Here is a 25,726-nt window from a genome sequence, read left to right as displayed (position 1 = left end):
TTTCTTTTTCTTTTCTTCCTGCTTTTTCTTTTTCTTTTCTTCCATTAAATGTTCATCCTCTTATGTTTCTTGTTCTTCCTTCCTGGGCTCGTCCCCAGTGGTGGCGGCTCCGTGGGGCTCTCTAATTCCTGGAAAACCAGAGTAGAAATATCTGGGGTCCAAAGTTTTCCATGTGTGAGCTCATTTCCACAGGCCATGTCTGTCCCAGTCCCAAGATTTATTCATATTTTGTTGCTGTTGAAATGCATATGAATCTGTAGCAGCAGAACTGGTCCTGGGTAGTCGCTGTCGTGCTCTGGCGCCCTTGGCGGGAGGGCGGCGCACAGGGCAGCCACAGCCCCCACACGGCACTTCACGGCCCAACCTAGGCCCTGCTACCGGCCGCTGTTCCTCTTACCGTCTGGTAAGCGCCGGCAGCTTCCGACACTGCACGTCCCAGCGTGCACCGCGGCGCAAACGTTGGGGACGGTGGCCGGCTGGACCAAAAGACGCTGCGGGGGCGCGCGGCAGACGTCCCGCCTCCTGGGCTGCGGCCTCAGTCTGCAGGCTGCGAGAGCTGGCGGAGGCCCGGCTGGGTGGCGCTTCAGGAGTGGGCTCGGCCTCCGCCTCCCCCAGGCCTCCCAGTGCTGGGGTCTCAGCCGCTGGGGCGGCAGCAGAGCCGGGCTGCTGAGGGGCGCCGAGGCCGTGGCCTGGCGCGTCAGGAATGGGAGTCGGGTTATCAGCCCGCGGGTCCGCGTGGGGACGTGAGCAGGCTGGGAGCTGACAGGTCCCTGGGGGCNCTGCGGGGCCTCCCTCCCCCTGAGCTGCCTGGGAGCACGAGCTTCCAGAAGGACCCCGGCCCCTCACCCTCCAGTGACCCGCTGGAGAAGGGGCCTGAGCCCTCCTTCCTCGGGGCACAGTAAATTATACACGGACTAGAAATGAATGTGCAGAATTTCCTTCATTCATAAAATTGTGGGTTTTTAAATGGGTTAAAACATATGACACCCCAAAATTATAACTTNGAACCCTCGGGCGGGAGCGCCGCCGCGCTTCCCAAGCGGTGCACTATCCAGTGCGCCACCGGGCCGGCCCCACATTTCAATTTTCTGAAATTTACTTTCATAGCCTCTTACGTAAGTTAGGAAGTCAGCATGATTACCTAAAAGTCTTCTGTGTTCCTAAGTTTGTTATCATTCTGTCCCAAATGCACAGGGAGTCTCAGTTAGTCACCTCTGCATATATGCTTCATCCCACGTTGCTGGATCCCTAAATTGCCTCCCCTGTTTATCTCCCAAATACAAACAGGCCCTCGGCCTGAGATCTTGCAATGTGGCTGCTGGGACTGTCCATGCACGGGTTAAAACCTGTGCTCGCGTGTCCCCGCCTCCAGCATTTCACACTCTTAGTTTCCATCCTCTTGCGATGGCCCCAAACCATCCTAAATCCTTCTCTCCTTTCTACTCTCCCACTTACTCCAAACCAAGCCACCCTGGTAATCAACTTAATTGCTTTTTCACTCACAATTCTCCTTTCTCTTTTTCTTTTAATCCCTTCTTCCGTTGGCTCCATTCCTCCCCACTGCACTGCAGCTCCATTTGCAGATAAGAAATTTCTCTGTCTCTGTCTCTGTCTCTCTGTCTCTCTCTATATACATGCGCCCAAATATATATACATATACCCCCTTTCTTTCACGTTCTCACTTTCTCTACCTATCTGTTCATCTAGCCATCCATCCGTTCATCCGATCTTTCATCCTTCCATCATCTGTGTTCATTTATCTACCTACCTATCTATTGATGGATCTATCTATTTCTCCAAACACAATTTGGGTCTTCATTCTCTTCTCACTTCTACACTTTACTTCTAACTTCTATGTTTTCTTGGAATACTGTACCGACCTCTCTTCTCTTGCCAGAAAAGGTCTCACTCATCTGTCACCTGCTCCACGGGCACACCTTCCTTTTCCTCCCAATGAGGGGAGAGGTATGAGTTCCTATGATACATGTCATATGGTTACAAATGACCTGGAAGGTCTGCTGTGCCAGGAAGCAGCCCACAGAACGTGACTCTCCCTGAACTTTCTGAGCAGACACGCCTGGGGAACAACACCCAGCCATGTGTCCTAGGCAGTATATAGCACCAAATTCCTCTCAGGCTATGTTCGCTCCTTCCAATTTGCATTCCCTGCATCTGTGTGACCACTCCAATGATTTCAGAAGTGGCCGATTCACCATTACATTGTTACTCAAGGTCCTTGTTCCAAGGATGTCCTGGAACCTGGCAGATGTGTTATTTCCTAGCCCCCACACCGAGCCTGTGGGGTACCCCCCCGACAGCTGCTCTGAGTGACCAGCTTCCACCTCAACAGCAGGGCCTTGATGACAACTCTGATGGGAGAAAGCTGGGCAGAGCACTTGGCAGGACATCTAGGACTCTTAGTTGGCTACAGACGCCCTTTTCCTCTGGGAACACACCTGTGATTTTTAGTTCTTCCCTCAGAAAACCAAATGTCCAAGCTGCACAGACTTATGAGGGTCATCAGAAAATTCAACTTCAGACAACATGTTTGTATTCAAGCTGATTTTTCTACAGGCAAGAGCAGTCTCTTTCTTTAACTGGTGAACTTAACATTTTTTTTTTAACGGGAGATTTTATCTATGCCCGTTTCTGTGTAGACATTCCCCAAAGACAGTACCCCAGACAACTATTCAGTCTTCATTAGGTTCCTCCAGAGGCTTTTACAGATGTGAATTGCAAAATTATTTACAAACTGTGTGCAGTTCTTGTTTGTTTGTTTGCAGGATTCTGTGCTGCTAATTACAGAATTTATTTTTAAAGAATGAGATTTGTCTCTCATTTTTGTAGCTCTGATAAAGTAGCACAGAACAAAGATTCAAACCACATTTGTTGAATAAGTGAATGATGTCATTTCTGAAGAGAAGGGTAATAACCTGGGCAGAGGCTCAACCTGTCCCTGACACTGATGGAAAGGATGGCTACATTTCTGTCCCTCAGAGGCTCTCCCTGATGTCCCCATAATGCCACATATCAGAGGCTGCCAATGGGCTGCGGAGACCAAGGGGCTTATTAGTGATGGCTCCAGAGCCAAGTCCAGTGACACCCAAGAGAGCAGGGTCACCGTCAGGAGGAGTTCTATGCCCTGGCATCATGACATCTGCTCACATCCACATTTCCATACTCTTCCTTCCCTGAGTCCATCAAGGCCCCCATGAGCCAAAGCCCATCTCCACCTGGCCCCTGACCCTCCACATGTGCTGAAGCCCGGCCTGCCCCTCTTTGACCCTTTTCTGCTTCCCCCATTGACTTGGCGTGGACCACAGTCTCTCTATGTGACCCCTGGCTCTGTACCAGGTACTTGACTTATTCCTGCCTTATCGTGGGGGGGTAGGGGGTGAGTGGCTGGCTAGTACAGGGATCTGAACCCTTGACCTCAGCGTTGTGTACCTGTCCTCTTCAGATGACATTTCATGAGACACCTGCTCTTCTTTTGCCCTGTAAATGCATCTCGCCTGGTCCAGACCACCCAGTCTCCCTTGGGGACGGATAAATAGTCACCCCTGCCCCTCCCACCCCACACTAACCCATGGCAAGGGCTTCTCACCTCCTCCAGGTCCTGATGGTTAATTATTCCAGGTGGGAAATACGTTTGCTGCTCCAGTCCCAAAAGAGGGGATGTCCTGGGCAGATAGAGTCCCCACCTGTGAGAGTGTCAGAGAAGCTTCTCCAAGGTTGTTGAATATCCCACCATCTTGTGGTCCTGCAACACCAGGGGTGGCAACATCCCCAAGGTCCTAAAGGAATACATCTGTGGTGTTCTTTCATGTATCAAAATGCGCTACATAAACACCTCATTTCACTTTAAAACCTTTCTTCTCAGTGTCATTACAGTCACAAAGAAAATGTTTCTTTATCGTCACTGTAATCCGATCTTCAGATGCTTGGCTTAGGGCATCTCAAGGGACTTTTGTCTGCCCTCTTTCCCCACTCACCGTTACATGTATGTTACATTGCTTATTTTTTTCCTCACAGATCACTTAGACTTTCATTTGTTTAAAAATAATTAATCTCTCTGTTCTTCATATTGGATGATTTTGACTAATCTGTCTCTTTCTTAAGTCATCTTCAATCTAATTTGATAACTACTGACTTTATTTGGGATATTACACTCTTTACTTCAAGAATTTCCTCTTGTACTTTCTATTTCTCCACTGAGATTCCCCATGTATTCACTCATTGTGACTCACTCTTCTATTAAGTTCTGGGGCATCTTAAAAATATCTGCTTAAAAAGAAAAAAAAAGCTCCTCCTGATAGAGTTTGGATGTGTTGTCCCCACCAAAACTCATGTGGAAATTTGATCTCCAATGTGGCAGTGTTGGAAGCTGATTGAGTCATGGGGGCGGATCCCTCATGAATGGATTAATGCTCTCCCTGGGGATTAATATTCTCATTCTGTTAGTTCCTGTGAGAGCTGGTTGTTTAAAAGATTTTGGCACCTCCCCTCTCTCTCTCGCTTCCTCTCGCCCTGTGATCTGCTTGTACCAATGGCTGCCTGACATTTTCCATCGTGAGTAGAAGCAGCCTGATGCTCTTAACAGATGCTGCTGTCCCAGAATCATAAGCCAAATAAACCTTTGTTCTTTATAAATCACCCAGTCTCAGGTATTCTGTTATAGCAACACAAAGTGGACTAATACAGCTGCTTGGGAATCCTTGTCTGGTATTTCTGACATCTAGGTAATCTTGGGTTTGGCTTCTATTATGTGTTTTCCCTTGACCACAAATCACATTGTCCTGTGTCTTCAAATGTCTAGTAATTTAGGATCATCTAATGAGCACTGTGCATGACAAGTTGTAGACACTATGTTGTTTTCATCTGTTTAAGTGTTTTTGTTTTTACTGTTCTACCAGCCAGTTGATTTATTGGCTTATCTATTTGAATGTGTGGAGTCTAAGTTTCTTGCTTTGCTTGAAGAGGACTATTATCAATTTTTACCTTTAGGAATAATCTCTTAGTCCTGGGACATTGTCTTTATTCATGAGTCATAGCCTTTTGGGAGTTTCTATGTAAAGACCAATGTGCTCGCCCAACTCCTAACATGGGACTTTCTTGTGGTGGACACGTTCTGAAATAGCTCCTCTGTTTTGGGGTTTTCTTTTTCTGAGCTTTCCATCTGTTGCATTTCATTGTGCTCTTGGAGCACGACTTAAACAAGCACATTCAGGAGCCATCTGAGGATTGTGAGGAGTTAATATGTAGATCTTGAGAGCCCTCTGGCTGCCTCCTTCTGGGATCCACCCTCAATCCCCAGCCCTTACGGCAGCCCTCAACATCATCCTGTGACATCTGAATCCAAGAAAGACTACAGAATCTAATATTATCTAGAAGACAATATTTTGGAAGGATGCTTGTGTTAAAAATTTATTTATTCATGAAACAAATAACTTTATTTTCTAAAGTTATCTATGAAAATGCCTTTATGTCCCTGACAGTTCTATGTTCTGTGTCTTTCAGCTTATGGTTTTTTCCCTGATGTTTCCTCATCCACATGAAATATATTCTCTGGAACCTACAGAAATACCTAAAAAATTTTGGATTATTAATGACCTACATTATTGCTTTTACTTCTGTACTTTACTATTATGTATATATAATTTTATATTATGGTAATAATACTTGAGCTGTTAATTTTTGCCAATTAGTGGTCTAAACACTTTATATTGATTAACTAATTCAATCTTCTCAGTGTACCTATGAGGAATGTAATATTATCATTTCAATTTTGAAGGTGAAGAAAGTGAAGCTACTTCAAGAAAATGATGAAAAGCACAAACCTTTCACTTACTGTTTGTGTAACGTATGCCAAGACCTGTTTCCATGTAGGGTGTACAGTGGTGAATAATACATGCCAGAAACCTACTTTCAAATAGTTCTTAATCTAGAGGGTAGTAGTAGAACATAACCAAAAAATCAAGATGCTTTAGAGTGATAAGTGATATATATAAAATTAAAATGAAGTCACGTGAAATAGCTCTGTGTTTAACTTCTATGAGATCTCCAAGACTGTCTCTTTGAAAAGATGACATTTTAGAGAAACTATGAATATTAAAACAAAACTAGCCAGGTGAAAGTAAGGGGCAAGAACATTCCAAGCAAAAATTTTTAAATGATGTCTGAAGGTGACCACACCTTGGATTAGCTCATTATGTTAAAGGTCCTGGGAAACTGGTATAGGATGTTTCAGAAAGATAGGAGAATCATTATTGGATTATTAACCAAGGGTGAATTGATTAAATGAATTCTATATAAAAGGAGAACCACAACCATCCATTTATTTATTGTTCACCTATCATTTGTCAGGCACTGCTCTGGGCAGGGGAGATATTAATGACTAAATTGAGAAAAGACACTTGCTGATTGGGCTTATATGTCAGTGTGGAGAGACAGATTTACAAAAACACATGAATGCATTTCAGAGCAAATTAGTAAGTGCTTTGGATACAAATTTATCAAGATTTTGGCACTATAACCTGCTGGAGCTGCTATCTCACATAAAGTGGATTAAAAAGTCCTCACTGTTCTCATTGAACAGAGACTTAAAGAGAGTGAATGGAGGCACCTTGCTGATATTTGGAAGAATTGTGTCCTAGCAGAGGAAACAACCACAAATTTTCTGAGGCAGGATAAAGCTCCACAGGAGCAAGGATTCAAGGAGGCTGTTGTGGCTGCAAACATCATCTGCATGCCTTTATTATTGTCAGGGATTGCAGTGGGTTTTCCTGGTGACAGTAGATGTGCTGCAAACCTTGTTTGCCAATTCTGACAGACTGTAAGTTACAAGTGGCAAGAGACAACGTCAGAGGTGGTGTTAAGGAAAAATGGCAAAGGGCTTGAGGTACTTTCTCTGATTAACATTGGATGCCATTGACTGTTTCTAGCTGATGTGACATGATTAAACTCAATTTGTTTTTATAGAGTCACTCTCTGTGATGTGTTAAGAAAAGATAGTTGTGCACTAACAGTGGAAAAGAGGATGCTCGTTAAGAGCCATTTACAATGATCTTGGTTAGAGTTGATGGTGGCTCAGACCAGGGCAGGAGGGGTGAGAATAGACTTGTTCCAGACATTTCTGAAAGAAGAGTCAATAGCATCTGCTGATGGCTTTGATATAAGCCATGAAGAAAGGGAGGAATCATGAATTATTCTAATGATTTGGCCTGATGTACCAGAATGATTGGGTGGTGATTCAGGGAAGGTTGCAGGTGGGTGGAGTTAGCTTGGCAAGATTGGGAATCTGCTTTTGGACATTTGAAGTGACTATTAGACATCAAGTGGATAATCACATTAAGAAATTGGCTATCTATGTTTGGAGATCAGAAACAATATCTGAATTATTTCTTAAAGGCAGATCTTGGCTGCTGTGTGGCAGATGGACTGTAGGTTAGAAGTAAGACTCCCTGTTAGTAATCAGTACTTTAATCCAATTATAGTATTTATTGAATGGCAGGCCGGGTGGAGATTGATTGTTGGGTTAATTTAAAATTTTCTCTTAGCAAGATAAGTATGAGATAGAGAGATAATTGAGTTTAGCATCCTACGGTAAGAGCATAAAATGTTGGAGAAAATAAAAGAATATTTAGAAAATCAGTTATGACCTTCCCTTGGCTCTGTGTTGCTGTCTCTTTCTGTTTGTCTGTCTGTGCTAAAACATTTTTGTAACTTTTATTCAGATAATGAGAATAACACACATTGAAAAGAAATTCTTAGAAGATACATAGAAATATAAATTTAAAAAGTAGGGCCGGCCCGGTGGCGCACTGGAGAGTGCGCTGCTTGGGAGCGTGGTGGCGCTCCCGCCGAGGGTTTGGATCCCATGTGGAGACCGGTTCCCACTCACTGGCTGAGCGTGGTGTGGGCGCAACACCGAGGGTTGTGATCCCGTTTCCGGTCAGTAAAAAAGACAAAAAAAAAAAAGGAAAAACTACCCATAATTCTGTTACTTAGCAATAAATGCATCTATTATTTTGGGTGTATGTTTTTTCTCATATATATATGTACATGTTTTATTAATGAATATTCAAACATACAGAAAGTATTTTTTTTAAAAAACAAATACCCATGATGGAGCTCTAAACTTAAAAAACATGATCAGAGACCCATGAACAGCCCACTCCAGGCCATCCTGCAATCTTCCCCTGAAGGTTTCACTAATCTGAATTTAGTCTTCATTATTCCCATGTTTGCCTTTAGGCTTTACTTACTTAAGAAGATTAAAATTATATTAAGTATCTTTTTTGACCACAATGACAATCACATTCAATAATTAATAACAGAAATCAATAAAAATCATAACAATATTAACAATAATGTTAATATTTTATTGTATTAACGTATTTTATATAATTATAATATATTAACAAAAATAATAATAATAGAAATAAGTAAAAGGAGAAATATCAAAATATTTAGAAGTACATGGAAATTAAGCAGCATGCTACTGAACAACCACTGGGTTAATGAAGAAATTAAAAATAAAATTTTGAAAATTTGGAGACAAAAATAAAAACAACATACAAAACCTATGGGATACAGCAAAAGAAGTTCTAAGAGAGATGTTTACAGCAATACACACCCAACATCAGAAAAGAAAAGTCTCAAATAAGCTAAATGTAGCACCTCAAGAAACTAAGAAATCAAAACTAAACTAAGCCCATAATTAATATAAATTATGGGAAATAAATAATAAAGATTGAAGGATAAATAAATGAGCTAAAGACAGAAAAACAAAAGATCAACTAAATAAATAGTTGGTATTTTGAAAAGTTAAGTAAAATGAATGAAACTTTAGTTAAACTAAAGAAAGAAAGAATACTCAAATAAATATGATCAGAGATGAAAAAGGAAACATTGTAACAGATAGCATAGAAATACAAAGGGCCATAAAGGAATATTATGAACAAATATACACAAACAAATTGGAGAAACTAGAGAAAATGAATAAATTCCTTGAAAAATAGAAAATCCTAAAAGATGAATAATGAGTAAGAATATTGAGACAATAATAAAATGTTTCCCAACAAAGCAAAGCTCAGTACCTTAGGGCTTTACTGTTGAATTCCACCAAACATTTATAAAGAAATAATATCAATTCTTCTCAAACTCAGGCCAACATGACCCTCAAAACAAAACCAGACAAAGAAACATAAAACAAACAGACAGACAAACAAAACACCACAGGCCAATATCCCTGCTGAACACCAATGTGAAAATCTTCAACTAAATAATAGCAAACCAAATTCAACAGCATGCTAAAAAAATTCACAATGTGATCAAATGGGATTTATGCCAAAGATGCAAGAATGGTCCAATATGTGCAAATCAATAAATGTGAAACATCATGTTAACAGAATAAAGGACAAAGGCCTTATAATCATTTTAAGGGATGCAGAAATGCATGTAAAAATTCAAAATTTCTTCATGATAAAAACTTTCAACAAATTAGGTACACAGTGAACACACTTCAACACAATAAAGGCCATATATGACAAACCCATGTTTAACATCATACTGCACAGGAAAAATTGAAAGCATTTTTTCTAAGGTCTAAAGAAAAGACACCACTCTTGTAACTTCTATGCAACATAGTACTGGAAGTTCTCGCCAGAGCAATTAATCAAAAGAAAAAAATAAAGCCATCCAAATTGGAAAGAAAAAAGTTAAATGTCCCTGTTCACACGTGACTTTATCCTATATAGAGAGAATTGTAAAGATTCCACCATAAAACAACCAAACAAAACCAAAACACCTCTTAGAAGTAATAAACAAGTTCAATAATTTTGCAAGATACAAAATCAACATGTAAATATAAGAAATACTTCTATAAACTAAAAGTGAGAACTATTTGAAAAACAAATCAAGAAAACAATCCCATATATAGTAGCTTCAAAAAATACTTAGAAATAAATTTAACTAAGAAGCTTAAAGATCCGAACACTGAAAACTATAAAACACTGATGAAAGAAATTGAACAAGACACAAATAAATGAAAGATATTCTGGGCCCATGAATTAGAAGAATTAATAGTGTTAAAATGCCCATTTTACCCAAAGTGATCTACATGTTTAATACAATCCTGTTATAATACAAATAACATTCTTTGCAGAAATAGAGAAAACACTCCTAAAATTTGTATGGAACTACAGAAGACTCTGAATAGCCAAAGCAATCTTAAGGAAAAACAACAAAGCTGGAGACCCTATTCTACCCAACTTCAAAATATACTACAAAGCTATAGTAACAAAAACAGCTTGATACTGGCATAAAAACAGAAACATAGAGCAATAGAACATATTACAAAGGCCAGAAATAAACCCTTGTATTTACAGCCAACTGATTTTTAACAAAGGTACAAAGAACACACAATGGAGGAAAAGTCAGTCTCTTTAATACATTATGTTGAAAAAACGAAATATCCAATGCAGAAGAATAAAGATCCTTATCTTTTCCTATCTAACAACATCAACTCAAAATGGATTAAAGCCTTAAATGTTAGAATACCTATTATCAAAAAGACAAAAGATAGCAAGTATTGGTAAGGATGTGCACAAAAGGAAATACTTGCTTACTTGGTGAAAATTTAAATTAGTAGAGTCATTATATAAAACATTATGGAGGGTCCTCTTAAAATTAAAAATAGAAGTACCATGTGGTCCATCAATACTTCTGCTGGGTATATATATAAAGGAAATAAAATCAGTATGTCAAAAAAATCTGCACTCCCATGTCATTTTCTCATGTTCACAATAGCCAAGATATGAGAACAATGTAAGTTTCTATCAATGGATAAATGGATAAAGAAATTGTGGTATATATATGCAATGGAATACCATTTAGTGATAAGATAGAAGGAAATTCTGTCATTTGCAACATCATGCATAAACCTGGAGGACATTATGTTAAGTAAAATAATCCAGGTGTAGAAAGACAAATACCACATGATCTCACTCATATTTGTAATCTAAAAAGTTTGATCTTATCTAAGTAAAGAGTATAATGTTGGTTACCCTGGCCGGAGTGGTTAGCGGGAAGAAAAGGTTGAGGATATGTTGGTCAAAGGATACATAATTGCAGTTAGATAAAAGGTATAAATTCAAAAGATCTATTGTACAGCATAGTGACTATAATTAATGATATGTCATGCTCTTGAAAATTCCTAAAAGAGTGAATGTTGTATTCTTACCTCAAAAATGATGACTGTGAGGAAATGCATTTGTTAATTAGCTGGATTTAACCATTTCACTTGCATATGCATATTCAAAACATTATGTTATACTCATAAACAATACATATGATTTTATGTCAATTTAAAAAAAAATAAGTTTGAAAAAAAATGTTGCATAGAAATACTTGTGAGATGATAGTAGGTGTAAAAGAATACTAACCATAATATACTCATTAGCTATATATTAAAAATAAGATTAAAAGACCAATAAAAATTGAGGGGAGTACAAAGAACTTTTGTTGTAGTTTTTATACTTTTCTATATTTTTCATATTTTTTAGTCTAATAAATGTTTTTATTTTAAATTGCCTCTGGAAATAAAAAAAGAAAGAAATTAGAGGTAGTTTTAATGTTGGAGTAAGGAAATTGCTTGGATGATATTCACATCTATATAGCTTTTTTCATTCCCATGGAGTCATTTACCAGCATATATGGTGCTGGAAACCACTGTGTGTTGGGCTTGGTAAAGAAGAGGATGAATTTCAGATTTCCCAGAGAGGCTGAAAAGTATGGTGAAGTCACAGAAATTAGGGAGGAAGTCACAGAAAGGGAAGCCACAAATCTGTATATAATCCTCCTCAGTTCTTGGCTGCCCCTTTGCTATTCAAGCACATGGAGGACACCAAAGAGCCCAAGGACATAGAGCAAGTGGAAAGGTAAAAGGAACTGGCAAGATGCTGGAAGATATAGGAAAGACAGAGCTGCGGATAGAGTTCTGTCAACTTAATAGCAGCTTGGTAAACACTTCTTTTCTTAAAACCCCCAAATTTGGAACTTTTGATACTGGACAGAATGAAATTAAAACATTCCATTCCATAATTTATGCGAATTACAACAAAACCTTCTACAAAATTCAAAAAGAAAATGACACGTCTCTGAATGATGGTGAAAATAAGTCAAATAGGCTAGGTAACTTAAAAAGAATAAACTTATAATTAGCTCTATATTGTTTGTTTGTTTGTCTGTTTTGGTTCCAATATATTTTGGTCTGGTCACTGGGCATATTAATGGCAGTGAATACAAACATGAAAAACCCAAAAGCAAAGTGCTCTTTCTTTAGCCAAAAATGAAGAAATGAGAGTGGCTCAGCAGGCCACAAAGAGTTTGACCATATACACCTGTTGTAGGTAAATAAACAAAAAAGTTGTATCCCTTCCCACCATGCCCACCCTGCAACAATGAGACAGTGCCCTCCATCTGTGTCAGGACTGCAGCTGCAGAGACTGCAGGGACAGCCTGTCTTCGGTTTCTGCTCCACAATAATGAGTCATTGCCCCACCACATCCCTACTAGATTAATGGAGAGGTTATGGGTAGAAGGAGACAGAGGAGGGGAATATATAAATCTGAATATGATGCTCTATGAAGACTTCTAAGCATGTGATAATTAGCATAACCCATATTCAATGATTTGAGAACTAAACTACCAACATACTTCAAAAAGTTCATAGATGGATTTATATTATCTTTTAACATCATTTTTCCACAAAGTTTTTGAACTACTGTCATTTGCTGATGAATACCACCCAATGTTCAGATTGGCTTTGGGTAGCACACAAGTGGGGCAGACCAGAATAGTACTGTAAAAACTTAGAAATCCTAATTGATATTTGAACTGTAATGCATGAAAGTGGACTAAGATGTGTACTATATACATAAACAGTGTAAATGCCTGGGGAAATAGAAGATATAAATAAGTGCCAGAGTTGTTCCACAACATAATATTCAATGGCTGTATGATACAACTGAAAACTACTTGTTGCAAAAAAAAAAAAAAAAAAGTTAAATTTTGACACAAATAAGACAATCAGAAGGAGTGAAAACTGACAAGATTCATTTTTGGAACTATCTGTCAGAGAAAGTATCTTACATAATTTTAATCTTTTTTACTTATTTGTGGCTTGTATTATATCATAATATATGGTCTCTCATAGAATGTTTCTTCTACATGATAAAAATTTGTATCATTCCATTTGGGGGCGACATGTGCTATATATGTCATTTAGGTCTAATAAATGTATGGTGCTGCTCAGTGTCTCCATTTTCTTATTAATCTATTGTCTAGTTATACTACCCATTACTTAGAGTGAGAATTAAAGTCTTCAACTATTATTGCAGAAATGCCAATTTTTCTCTTCAACTTTGTCCATTTTTGCTTTATATATTTTGGTGTTTGGTTGTTCGGGTTCTACATCTTTATAATTGTATCTTCTTGATAGATTGACCATTTTGTCAATATGAAATACCCTTTTTTATCTCTCATAACAATTTTTGACATAAAGTTTGTTTTGTTTGATAATTGTACAGCCACATCATCTCTGTTTTAATTACTGTTTTCATGGAATTTTGTTTTCTGCCATTTCAATTTCAACTTATTTGTTTCTTTTGGACTAAAATGAGTGTTCTACAAAGCATAGAGATCAATCAGGTTTTTATTCATTCTGCCAGTCTCTACATATTGATTAAACAAATTACTACATTTATATTTATTGTAATTATTGGTTAAAAAGGAATTCAGATTTTTACTATTTGTTCTCTATACATGTTATGTATTATATATACATATTTTAAATCTCAATTTCTACATTACTGCTTTCTTTTGTATTTTATTTTTTCTTGTGTACCATTTTCATTCCTTTCTCATTTCTTTTATCTATATTTTTAGTTATCTCTTTTAGTCGTTAGCTGGGGATTAAAATCAACATCTTCAATATATAATAATCTAGCTTAAATTGATACCACCTTTACTTCAGCAACATATAAAATCTTTACTTCTATAAAATTGTTTGTCCCCTTCTAAAAAATAAAATTTTTTCATCATCACAAAACTTTATCAATTCTGTGTGATAAGAAAATTTAATTTTTTCTCTTCTAGCCTCTTGAAAACATACAATAAATTATGGTTAATTATAGATGCTGCTGTGGTTTGACTGTTCTGCCAAGCTCATGTCAAAACTTAACCCCTAGTATGGTGGTAGAAGGTGAGGCTTTTTAAGAGGTGATTAATCTTGAGGACTGTGCCTCCATGAATGGGTTGATGGTTTAATGATCTGTTATGGGTGTGCTTCTGTTGGCTTTATAAGAAAAGTGAGTGAGAAGGTTAGCTCCCTCACTCTTGCCATTCTCTTTCCATGGACACCCTGCATCACCCAAGAACCCTGTAGAGAGTTCCCATCCAGAAGAAGACTCTCACGAGATTTTCCAGCAGGACCTTGGACTGTGGACTTTTCAGCCTCTGAAATTGTAAGTGATAAATTTCACTTTTTTATGTTACCCAGTTTCAGGTATTCTGTTATAAGCAACAGAAAATGGACAAATATAAATGACTATCGTTACTGCACACCACTAGAACTTATTTTTCCTACCTAGTTGAAATTTGCTTTTCCTCTTTTAAGTTTTTAATGTCACAAATTACATCCTTACACTTTGTGTGCATACTAACACAGACACATAATTATAATTTTCGGCACTTGTCATTTTAATCATAAAGGAAAAAAGAGAAGCTACGATTCAAAAATACAGCAATACAAGTTTAAAATGTACCTCTATAGTTACATTTACAAGAGATTGTTACTTTTTAATATCACTTTTAATTATTTCTACTGTATTTAATTCCACTGTATGTGTACCAGCAAATAATTCCCTCAGCTTTGCTTATCTGTGAATATCTTAATTTCTTTATAATGCAAAGTTCCAGAAGATAAACAATTCTTGTTTGATCTTTTCCAGTGTTTTATAAATATTATACCACTTCCTCAAAGCTTCCATATTTTCTAAAGCAAAATTAACAGTTAATATTATTAAGCATCTCTTTTTAAAGACAAATTGCTTGTTTCTTGCTGCTTTTTAGAATCTCAGAAAAGAGAGATGACATCAGAATAGGAATTTCCAGTGCTTGTCTGCTCACAGAAACATCACTGAAAAAAAATCAATGGATAAAAATACTTGACAGGAGATAAGGAATCCCAGTGAAAGATGAAAGAATCTGACTTTAACACAGAAATAAGAAAAGACACATGAAGATGGTCGGAAGGACAGTTGCACATTACCTGCATCACCCTCCTTAAGACACATTCCCTCTACACTGGGGAATGAGAGTGAAGTGAGCAGCTGACTTTGCTGTGGACTTCAGTACCAGACACACCCTGGTGAACCCAGTGCCAGACCAGCTCCTGTGGCCCCAGGATTTAGACTGCCCTCAACTGTGCTCTGCTGCCCAAGGCTCCAGGCCTCACACAGCAGAATGTCAACACCAGTGGCACCAGGCCTGCCTCTGCAGATTCAGGATTTAGGCCAGTTCCCAATGCCAGTCTAGTCTTGTAGTTCCAGGTACAAGCCCGGTCCTCATGGATTAGGTTCTAGGCCAGCCCTCAAGGACCCAGGCTCAGGGCTCCTTCTAGCACCAGGTAAGCCCCTGTAGCACCAAGCTGGTCTCTGCAGACCCAGGTTTCAGGTCCACATCAGTGTACCCTGGTATCAAGCTGGGCTCCATGGACTCAGGAGAAAGAACATTCACAAGGACCAGTCTCGTCCTAGCACCAGGTCAGCCTCTGTGGATTCAGCCTCGATCAATATATATATCTCTATGCTTTCTCCATATTTATCCATATTTTCTCCATATTATATACTTATATGATTACCATATATATATTAACATATATATATATGTTATATATATTATATATATATAAAATAACTTATCCATATTTTCTCCATATTATATACTTATATGATATATATATATATATATATGTTATTCAGCTTTAAAAAAAGAAAACCTCTCATTTATGACAATATGAAAAAACCTAGAAGATGTTAAGTTGAGTATAATAAGCCAGAGGTAGGAAGAAAAATATTACGTAATCTGACTTACATGTGTGTTTTGTAAATTCTTTCTGATTTGATTTTGAGGTCTCTATGCAGGGTGGCTATAAATTCTAGCTCTGCCCTGATGGGGCTCCAGAGGAGGTGGTCATTAATATCTAAGTGTGCCTCTCATAGGATACTTCTTTATCTTAATATCTAAGTGTTTGACCTGTGACCAGGTGCCTCTCTCATGGGAAATTAGTTTATACTGGCAGATGCCCTTGTAGCCCTTTTCCTGCCTCTATCCAGTTTATTCCTACCATGATAGCTACTCTCCAGGAGAGCCCTGACCAGGAAACAAGTTAGGTTCAGGTATGTTGATCAGATTAGATACAGAGGTAGCAGCACAACAGTGGGCTTATAGGAAGGGCCCAGGGAAATAAGGGAGCCAGCTGGGATACAAGAGATCAACTGGCACATGGGGAGAGAAAGGGCCTGTGGGACTAAAGCCTTCCTTGGGGCCCTGGCAGCAGTTTTCCCAGGGGGAATTCTGAGTGAATTTAAAGCAAGCAGGCACCAATTCCATGGGTCCCACTGTGACTGACAGGTGGTCAGCAAAGCATATCTGTCCAGTCCATGCAGGGTGTGAGAGTGATTGGGTCAAGTAAGGTAGACAAAGACACACTCTTTTTTTTTTTTTTCTTTTCTATTTTTATTTTTTAATTTTTTTTATAGTTATAAATTACAATATTATTTATTTATTTATTTATTTATTTTTTATAATATATATTTTATTTTATTTTATTTTATTTTTTTTATTTTGTCAATATACACTGTATATGATTATTATGGCCCGTCACCGACACCTCCCTCCCTCCTCCCTCTCTCCCCTCCCCCCCAAGAATGTCAAAGACACACTCTTCACTCAAAAATTTCCAAAGGTTTAGAGTCTTTATCTAAGAAATAAATTTTAAAAACTCAGCCAAATCCTTTATTATATAAAAGCTAATGCAAAGAAACAAAAGAGGATGGCCAATGCACAGGAAATTGATAGAAACTGTTCTTGAGAAAGTACAAATGTTGAGCTTACTAGACAAAGACAAAATAAAACGAAATAAAATATTCTTCCTGTCTTTGTCATTCAGCAGTTTGGTTACGTGTCCTAGCATGCATACCTGTGATTTTTGTCCTGCATGGAGTTTATTGACCTACTTGTGTGTTCATAAACTTTTGTTTTAAACTGGGGAAATTTCCATCATAACTTCTGCAAATGTTTTTTTCTGTCCCTTTCTCCATCTCCTCTACTTCTGAAACTCCCGTTGTGCCTGTGTCATTATGCTTGATAGTCTCCCATAGACCTTTTAGGGTTTCTCTATTTTTTCTCCTTTTTTTCTCCTTGTGCTCCTGAGAATGAAAAATCTCAATGAATCTGTCTTCAAGTTAGCTGATTATTTATTTGCTCTGCTGAATATATGTTGTACTCCTATTTTTAAATTTTCTTTTCAATTATTGTACTTTTTAGCTCCTTAATTTCTATTTAGTTTCATTTTATAATTTCTGTTTGTAGATGTTCTCTATTTGGTGACATGTTGTTTTACTTGCTTACCTCAGTTCTTTTTCTATGGGCTTATTTAGCAGTAGAGAAGGGATGGATGATAAGGTTTGTTCTTTTCATTTAAAGTAGTAAAATGTTGATAATACAGACTGTGATAACTTACTTTTACATATTATAACCACTAGAATCTAGCATAGTGTTTATAAAGCAGAAATGCCCAGAGCCAGTAGATCCTGCACAAATTTATAGTGAAGGTTTCTGTCCAGATTAGACAGAGGCAGTGGAGTGTCACATTTATGGGACAAAGAAGTGAATTAAAGAAAGGAAAGAAAGTGTACTTTGAAGAGCATTGCTTACTCCTGAGATGTCAGAAAAACTAAGACCAAGAAAAAATGCTGAGCTGACCCAACCTGCCCAAGTCAAATTCCCAACAAGCAGTTGCATGTTGAAGATGGGGGAGAAAGGAACATTCCCCAAACCTAATTAGGGACTTCTGCAGCCAAAACAGGATTGGATATAGACTACAGTGTGAGATTTATTTCCAATATGCTGGAAAGGATTGCCCAGTAAATAGAATTCTTGTAATACATTCCTCCCTGGAGTTTTGCAGACCTTATCAGGCATGGGAATCATTTTATATCAAAACAGAATGCTCCATATGTCACTGTTCACAAAATTCCAGTCTTCGTTATACGTATTGACGTCATTATATGTTGGCTATCACTTAAAAAGCTCATGAACTAAGTGGATTCAACTGGCAATTTTATTAAGACATTGAATCTATCAGGTCACCAATGCAAGTTTCCTGTACAGTTTGTGCAAGAACAGGAATTAGCTTGATATAAAGTATCACCAACAGACTATTAATTAAAGCAGCTATTGCAGCTTCTTCAGTTACCTTCACAAGCCTATTGCTATCCTTATTTTCTCTCATCGGATATGAGTAACCCAAATTGATTTCCTTGGTCTTTCTGTATCAACTGCATATGATCTTAATAACAAGATCAGGTCTCAGTGCTTCAGGTGCGGATTGAGTCCCAGGGCACAGTGTTAGGTGTGAATGTATGCTAACTGCATGGAGGATAAAGACTTGCTCTAAATTGGGCCACATCTATAAAAGATAGATGTGAATCTACCCAAAATTTAAAACACATGACAATATGTATATATTTTTTGTAGTTTCCTATTCATTGGGATGCTCATTCTTATTTTAAGCCAAAATATGCGTTCTTACAAATATTCCCTATTGCTTCAACCCTTAAGTTACCCAGATAATGGGATCAAACTTATTTTTACCTGACACCTTATAGCTATTTAGAATGTAGAGGATTTAAAGTGTTAAAATGTTTTAAATTTATTATTTTTAATTTTTTAAATGTTCCATAAGAGACAATTAAAAAACTCCCATTTAGTTTTCAATTATCCGAGTATTTAGTTTGTCAGTAATTGATTTGACATATGTTCCCAATATGAAATACTATTTAGCAAAGGAACTTTTCATTGTGGAATAATATAGCATCATGATAAAATAAATACCTGAAACATTTTTTCCTCAGCCAACTTGCTATTTTCATTTTAAAGAAAAGTATTTTAAAATGAAAGTTTTAATTCAAACTTCCCTCTCATGTCCATAAGCAATAATCAAAATTATCAAAGTAAAGCTCAACAGGGTTGAGTTAAAATTTTAGGGAATTTAATATTTAAGTTTTGTTAACTCAGACAATATGATTTTGATCTTTATAAGTTCACAAAAAGGTGACTTATTCTGAGTAAGGTTTGCAGTTCTGAATGAAGTAGAGAGAGCACTCAGCTGTGAAAGGATTCATCCCACAGTACGGAATTAATGTCCTGGGTTTACTGAAGGTCAACACACTGCTTTACATCTTATTTGCATGCCATGTGCACAACTCCTGGTGGTTTGTGGACAATAAGACCTTATCTATTAATTGTGTCATCCTTCTTTGATTAGGTTTATTCTAATTATATATCTAAATAGGCAACGATCATTTTATTTCTCTTTGTATCCTCTACCCTGAGCAGTGTCTGGAAGTTGGAGTCCCAATATCATCTGATAAATAATGAAAAGATAGTGTTATTAATAGGAGAATCACTTAAAGATCATTTTTTGTAGGCATCCCAATCACCTAGGACCACAATACCTATTTAATAAAATCTGCATTACTTTAATACAGTGATGTCATTAGAGGGGTTAAAACACATTCACATGTACTGATTAGAAGGCACTGTCATTTAAATATTTAACACATTCTCAACAGGCAGTGATGACAATTCTTAAATGAAAGGGCAATAATATGGAGAATAAGCCAGAAGCAGAAAATGTCATGGGCTGCTGGAGGAGAGGGAGTTAATGTAGCCAGTCCTGAGTCCACAGGGAGGAGTCCTGACCATGCATCAGGCCTGCAGCCCCAACTCATCCCGGGTGACGTGGCAGGAACAAGGCCACATGGTCCCACAGGCATCATGGATTGTTAAGACTAGCTAATTAGGTTTCTGGGTCAGATCAGTAAAAATTTCTCTTAGCTTCGCTCTCTTCTGTTCATAAAGATCATTGTTCTAGCTGAGGAAAGCCACCTGACTCACACCTCTTGGGAGAGCAGGAAGAAGCAGATATGAGTAGATGAGATCCAGGGCACCGCTGGAGCGAGCCTCACAGCACAGCCTGGCTGCTCTGGTTCTCGGAAGGCCTTTCTCTCTGATAAGGAAGTGCATGCTCCATGGATTCAGATATGGCTGAGGGAGGATGATCCTGACAGACCAAGAGGAGGACTGTTTGCTGGGGGATAAACAAGGACATGTGAGAGGTATATCAGGCTGAGCTCAAACAAACTGAGAGATGGTGTCCTGGAGAAGATCTGTGTTTACAGAGAAGTCACCCATTTACAGTCAAATGCCATTCCTTTAAGAAAGAGTACCACGGCCGGCCTGGTGGCGCACTGCTACAGTGCGCCGCTTGGGAAGCGCGGTGGTGCTCCCGCCGAGGGTTCGGATCCCACATACAGACCTGCTGCTCACTGGCTGAGTGAGATGCGGGCGCAACACCGAGGGTTGCGATCCATTGCCGGTCCTGGTCCGGTACGGGCGCGACACTGAGGGTTGCGATCCGTTGCCGGTCACGAAAAAAGACAAAAAGACAAAAAAAAAAAGAGTACCACGAATGTGGAAGTCATGATTCAGGTTAAGATTAAGGTTAATATCACTTACAAGAATATAACATATAAATACATGTGCCTTGCCAAATACGGGGTTTAGGGGGCTAATTGCATTTCATGCTAGTGTTCTGTGTCAGGACTGTGTCCGTCGGAGGAAAGATCTGTTCATCTAAGTCAGTCTCCAAAGAGAAAAATACTCCTTTCTTACAGAGGTTCTGTTTAGTCCCCTGAAACCACCAGAGACATGTGTGAAGGACACCAGGAATCTTGAGCCAGCAGGGATACACTGGGAAACCTGACATGGCATTCTACTTGTCTGAAGGTGGAGCTATTAGGGACCTGTGTTTTGTTGACAAGAATTGTGACCGTATAACACACCCAGACCAAGGTGCCTTGGGAACATATGCTCACTCATGAAAAAGTTTAGAACCCAGCTGGCCCTAGCCTGTTGTTTTCCAGGAATTAAATGAATTCAATTTTCCCACAGTGTTTCCCCTTTCTAACAATCCCAAGGCTAAGGCTGTTGCGCCTCTATATGTGACGTTCCAATTGTGTGTCTGAAGGGAGATGAGCTGATGACATCCTTTATAAGGATGACTGGAGGCCTCATCTCACACACACAGACTCACTCCACAGATGCAGCCGGGTGAGCGTCTGTTTCTCAGCCTCATTAACTGTGAGCGCTCATGGCTCAGGAGGGTGGTGGGCTGAGAGTTTTCTCATTGAAGTGTTTCTCACTGAAATCTCTTCTGGTAACTTTAGTCTTATATCTTAGAGAATTATACAAGTAAAATGGTTACAGGTTTTCAGATAAAAAGATCAATTTCATAAATTTTATGAGGCAATAAATTTGTGAATTTGTGAAAAGACATTTATAATTTGGTAATGTTGTATCTGAATTGAAATTGTACTTTATTTTTACCTAATTTTAATATAACATATAAAACACAACATTCATTGTGGTTTATATGAAATTTTAACTGATAGAGCCACCAAATATGAACTAATTCAATATACTCTGTATATACCTTTTTTTAAAAAAGGCGTTTTTTTAAGTTAGAATTTTAAAAATATTTTAGGACAGTTTCAATTTTTATCATAAAATATATTATGGATTTGACATTTTATAATAATGAAATTTTAATAAATGTAAAGATCACTGTCTTTAATGCCATATGGTAATTGTTAATAGTAGAATTTTTTCTTTCTGCCTAACAAAATAAAAATCTGAAAATACCAACTTCTGCTGTTTATTAAGACCTACACTAAACTCAATTGACAAAGAAGAGTAATGCATTTCAGTTATTCGGTTGTGTTTTATACTTACTATATTTCATTCTGATGTTTGTAATATTCAGAAAAGTTTCTTTTATGGAACTGATCTATGTGGACAAAAAGTTTTTCTTTCCTGAAATTGCCAGCTGTGTTCTCACACTGCAACTATTGCCGCTCAACCACCTAACCCCTTGCCTGTCACCTGCGGTTCCCGTGACGGCTTTAGGTTGTTGATGGCCAGTCACAGTATATTTAACAATGCTGTTCATAGAACATAATAAAATTGGTTGTAAAAACAAAACTGTTGATTCATGTGATAATAAAATAAAGTCCAGCATGTTATTTTATAATGTGGGTTATATAATGTTATCCTAACTAGCAGAGTGCAAATATTTATATAGAAATAATATTATTCTTAAAATAAAAAAACTCAAGTGATGTGCTATTTGAAATAGTATATATTTTAAACATGAGGAAATAAATTAATAAACCTCATTTTTTTCAAATTAACATATTTACCTTCTCCCAAAATAGTGCTTGGTTTCTCAAAATCATTTTATTTTTCACTATATTTCTTCTATCATCTTTATACATCTGATCAAAGCCCACATACTTATATAAATATTTGTGCATCCTGGAATGAATTAATTGGATAAAATAATGATGCCTGTATCCAGAGGACAGAACATAAGAACATAATTTAAAATTTTATCACTGCAAGTTTTACAATGGCTTCTGATGTTGGATATTACTTAATTAAATCTTAAAGGTAATAGACTTTACTATTGAAGGTATGAGGTGGTGGTGTTTTTTTGTCATTGGAGTGTATGCCCATATTAAGTGAAGTCTCACTAAAAGGATCAACTTATAATTATTTTAATTCAATCATACAGATGTCATACAGTGGAGAAATGTGGTATTCCTCTTGAAAACTGAGAGGTAGACTTTAGCAATTGACTCCTGAAATGAATGAATTTACATCAGGGAAATTTGGGATGGAAACTAACTCGGAAGACATTCAAGACAATTTTAGGATGATAATGTTAAAGGATATTTAGTAAGGAGAATTATGGTCCCCCAAATGTATCCACATCTTAATGTTTAGTACCTGTAAATATACTAGATTAGATGACAAAAAAAAAAAAGCTTATCGATGTAATTAAGGTTGCTAATCAACTGACTCTAAGATAGGAAGATTACTTTGGATTATGTGGGCTCTTTGATTCTTGGGCCATATGTAATCAGAAGGGTTCTTAAATGTAGAAAAATGGGGTAAAAGAAACAGTGGTGGAGGGATGTCATGTGAGAAAAGCTCAACTGGTCATTACTGGTTTTAAAGTTAAAAGGAGACCACAAGCCAAAAAATATGGGCATCATCTAGAGGAAGAAAAGGCAAGAAAATAGATTTTCCCTGAGCCTACAGAAAGGGATGCAGCCTTACACACATGATGACATGCAGCAAGTGAAAAAGTTTTAGGACTTCTTCTGACTCCTAAAACCTTAAATAAGGGTTTGAATTAGGTAAACTGTTACATTTTTAATAAATTTAATTTTAGCAAATTCTAAAACAGTAATAGAAAACTAATTCAGGGACTGCATATAGTCATGCCATGTTAAAATATTTTTAAAAACAACTTAACATTAATATACTCATTTCTCTTTTCAGTTGGAATAAAAAGCATTTAAAAAAAAAAAAAAGCCAGTTAGCTCAGTTGGTTAGAGCAGAGCCTTGTAACACCAAGGTTAACATTCAGATCCCTGCACCAGCCAGCTGCGAAAATAAATAAATAAATAAAGGATGCAACAACCCCAGTATCTCTCTCAAGCACTGGTTATAAAGAAACAGAATAACAACACCTGAGAAAAGATGTAACAAACATAATATTGTTTTACTTTCAGTGTTTGCTTTATTTAGTGATTTTTTCTGTTAGCATATCATTGACTTCAGCTCAGCTACACATACACAAAAAGATTACAAAAAGAGTTACAAAAATTACAAAAAGGGTAATTTTTATATATTCATCACATTTCTGGGTTCTAAACTTCATACAAAGAAGGATATAATAGCATTAAAGTCTTGAAAACTAGTGTGGCCTGAGTACTATAGGAATATAGATAACAGGAACCTTAGGCATTGTTATTGGTGTAAACATATTATATAAATATTAGCTAAACATAAATGTATTATAAATGTATTAAATATGTTATGTGTGTATGAAAATATTGTTATATATGGAAAATATTACTGAGGCTGAATTTTGAATAAATTATGAGTTTTTCAGGATTTATCAAGAAAAATAAGGTAAAATAAAATGGATGTTGATGATGATGATTTTGAATAAGAAAAAATATTATTGACAATGTGACGTCTTTTTTTTTTTTCAGACACCAAAACTGTTTCCTGTTTTACATTAAGATGAAATCACTTTCTACTTTTGCTGCCATGAAACACTGCCTTATTTCCCAGCTGACATTGGGATCTCAGCCAACACCTCTCTCCTCTTCCACATCTCCACATTCCTTCTGGATCACAGGACTAAGCCTATTGACCTGATCACCTGTCACTTTGCCCTCATCCACGTAGTGATGCTCCTCACTGTCGTATTTTTTGGTGTCTCCAGATCTGTATGAATCACTCAATTTTCAGAATGACTTCAAGTGTAAGGTGTTTTTCTTCCTGAGCAGAATGACTTCAAGTGTAAGGTGTTTTTCTTCATGAGCAGAGTGATGCGAGACCTCTCCATCTGCACCACCTGCCTCCTGAGCATGTTCCAGGCCATCACCATCAACCACAGCACTTCCTGATTAGTGAGATTTAAACATAAATTCACAAATCCTTCCTGATTAGTGAGATTTAAACATAAATTCGCAAATTACATTACTTCTATTTTCTTTTTCTTGTGGTTCCTCAGTTTGTCTTGCAGTAGTGACCTGGTCTTCTGTACTGTGGCTTCTTCCAATGTGACCCAGATCAATCTACTAAATGTCAATAAATACTGCTCACTCTTCCCCATGGTCTCTATCATCAAGCAAGTGTTTTTGACTCTGACATTATTCAGAGATGTCTCCTTTGTAGGAATCATGATGCTCTCAAGTGCATACATGGTGATTCTCTTGTTCAGGCATCAGAGGCAATCCCAGTACCTTCACAGCACCAGACTCTCCCTAATAACCTCCCCAGTGAAAAGAGCCACCCAGACCAACCTGCCACTGGTGAGTTTCTTTGTGGTCATCTACTGGGTGGACTTTATCATCTCATCTTCTTCGACCCTGTTAGGGGCAGATGATGCAGTTGTTGTGGGTATCCAGAGGTTTGTGTGCAATGTTTTTGCCATTGTCAGTCCTTTAGTGATAATCAGATCTGATAAAAGGATAATCAAGACTTTACAAAATATGTGGCAGAAGCACCATCATTTTTTAACAAGTTAGTGATTAAAGTACTGGTCTTATGAATAGATTCTTCTGTCATCAGTCAAATTATCAACTAACATAGCATTTTCATCTTGTTTAATCAAAAGTTATGGAACCACAGTTTAATGTATCTAAATATGGTTAATCCTGTGTTGCCATTTTTTGTGGTTTCTTTCATTTAATGTTGACCATGTTTTGATACTCCCATAGGTTTACAGGTTTACTCA

The 25,726-nt window shown here is 37.5% G+C and overlaps 1 protein-coding gene across 1 annotated transcript in view; it reads left to right on the top strand.

The window, feature by feature from the left end:
* The window catches only part of LOC103595778, a 27,191-nt gene extending 1,674 nt beyond the window's left edge, over positions 1-25,517 (top strand). The window contains exons 3-6 of the mRNA XM_008579254.1: positions 409-898; positions 24,623-24,689; positions 24,774-24,882; positions 24,937-25,517. Coding sequence (XP_008577476.1) covers positions 409-898; positions 24,623-24,689; positions 24,774-24,882; positions 24,937-25,517 — 1,247 coding nt within the window. The remainder of the gene's footprint in view (positions 1-408; positions 899-24,622; positions 24,690-24,773; positions 24,883-24,936) is intronic.
* Positions 25,518-25,726: the final 209 nt, after the last annotated feature.

This window comes from Galeopterus variegatus, unplaced genomic scaffold (genome assembly GCF_000696425.1).
Source record: "Galeopterus variegatus unplaced genomic scaffold, G_variegatus-3.0.2 Scaffold1841, whole genome shotgun sequence".
Lineage (NCBI taxonomy): Eukaryota > Metazoa > Chordata > Mammalia > Dermoptera > Cynocephalidae > Galeopterus > Galeopterus variegatus.
This window is presented reverse-complemented; position numbering and strand designations above follow the sequence as displayed.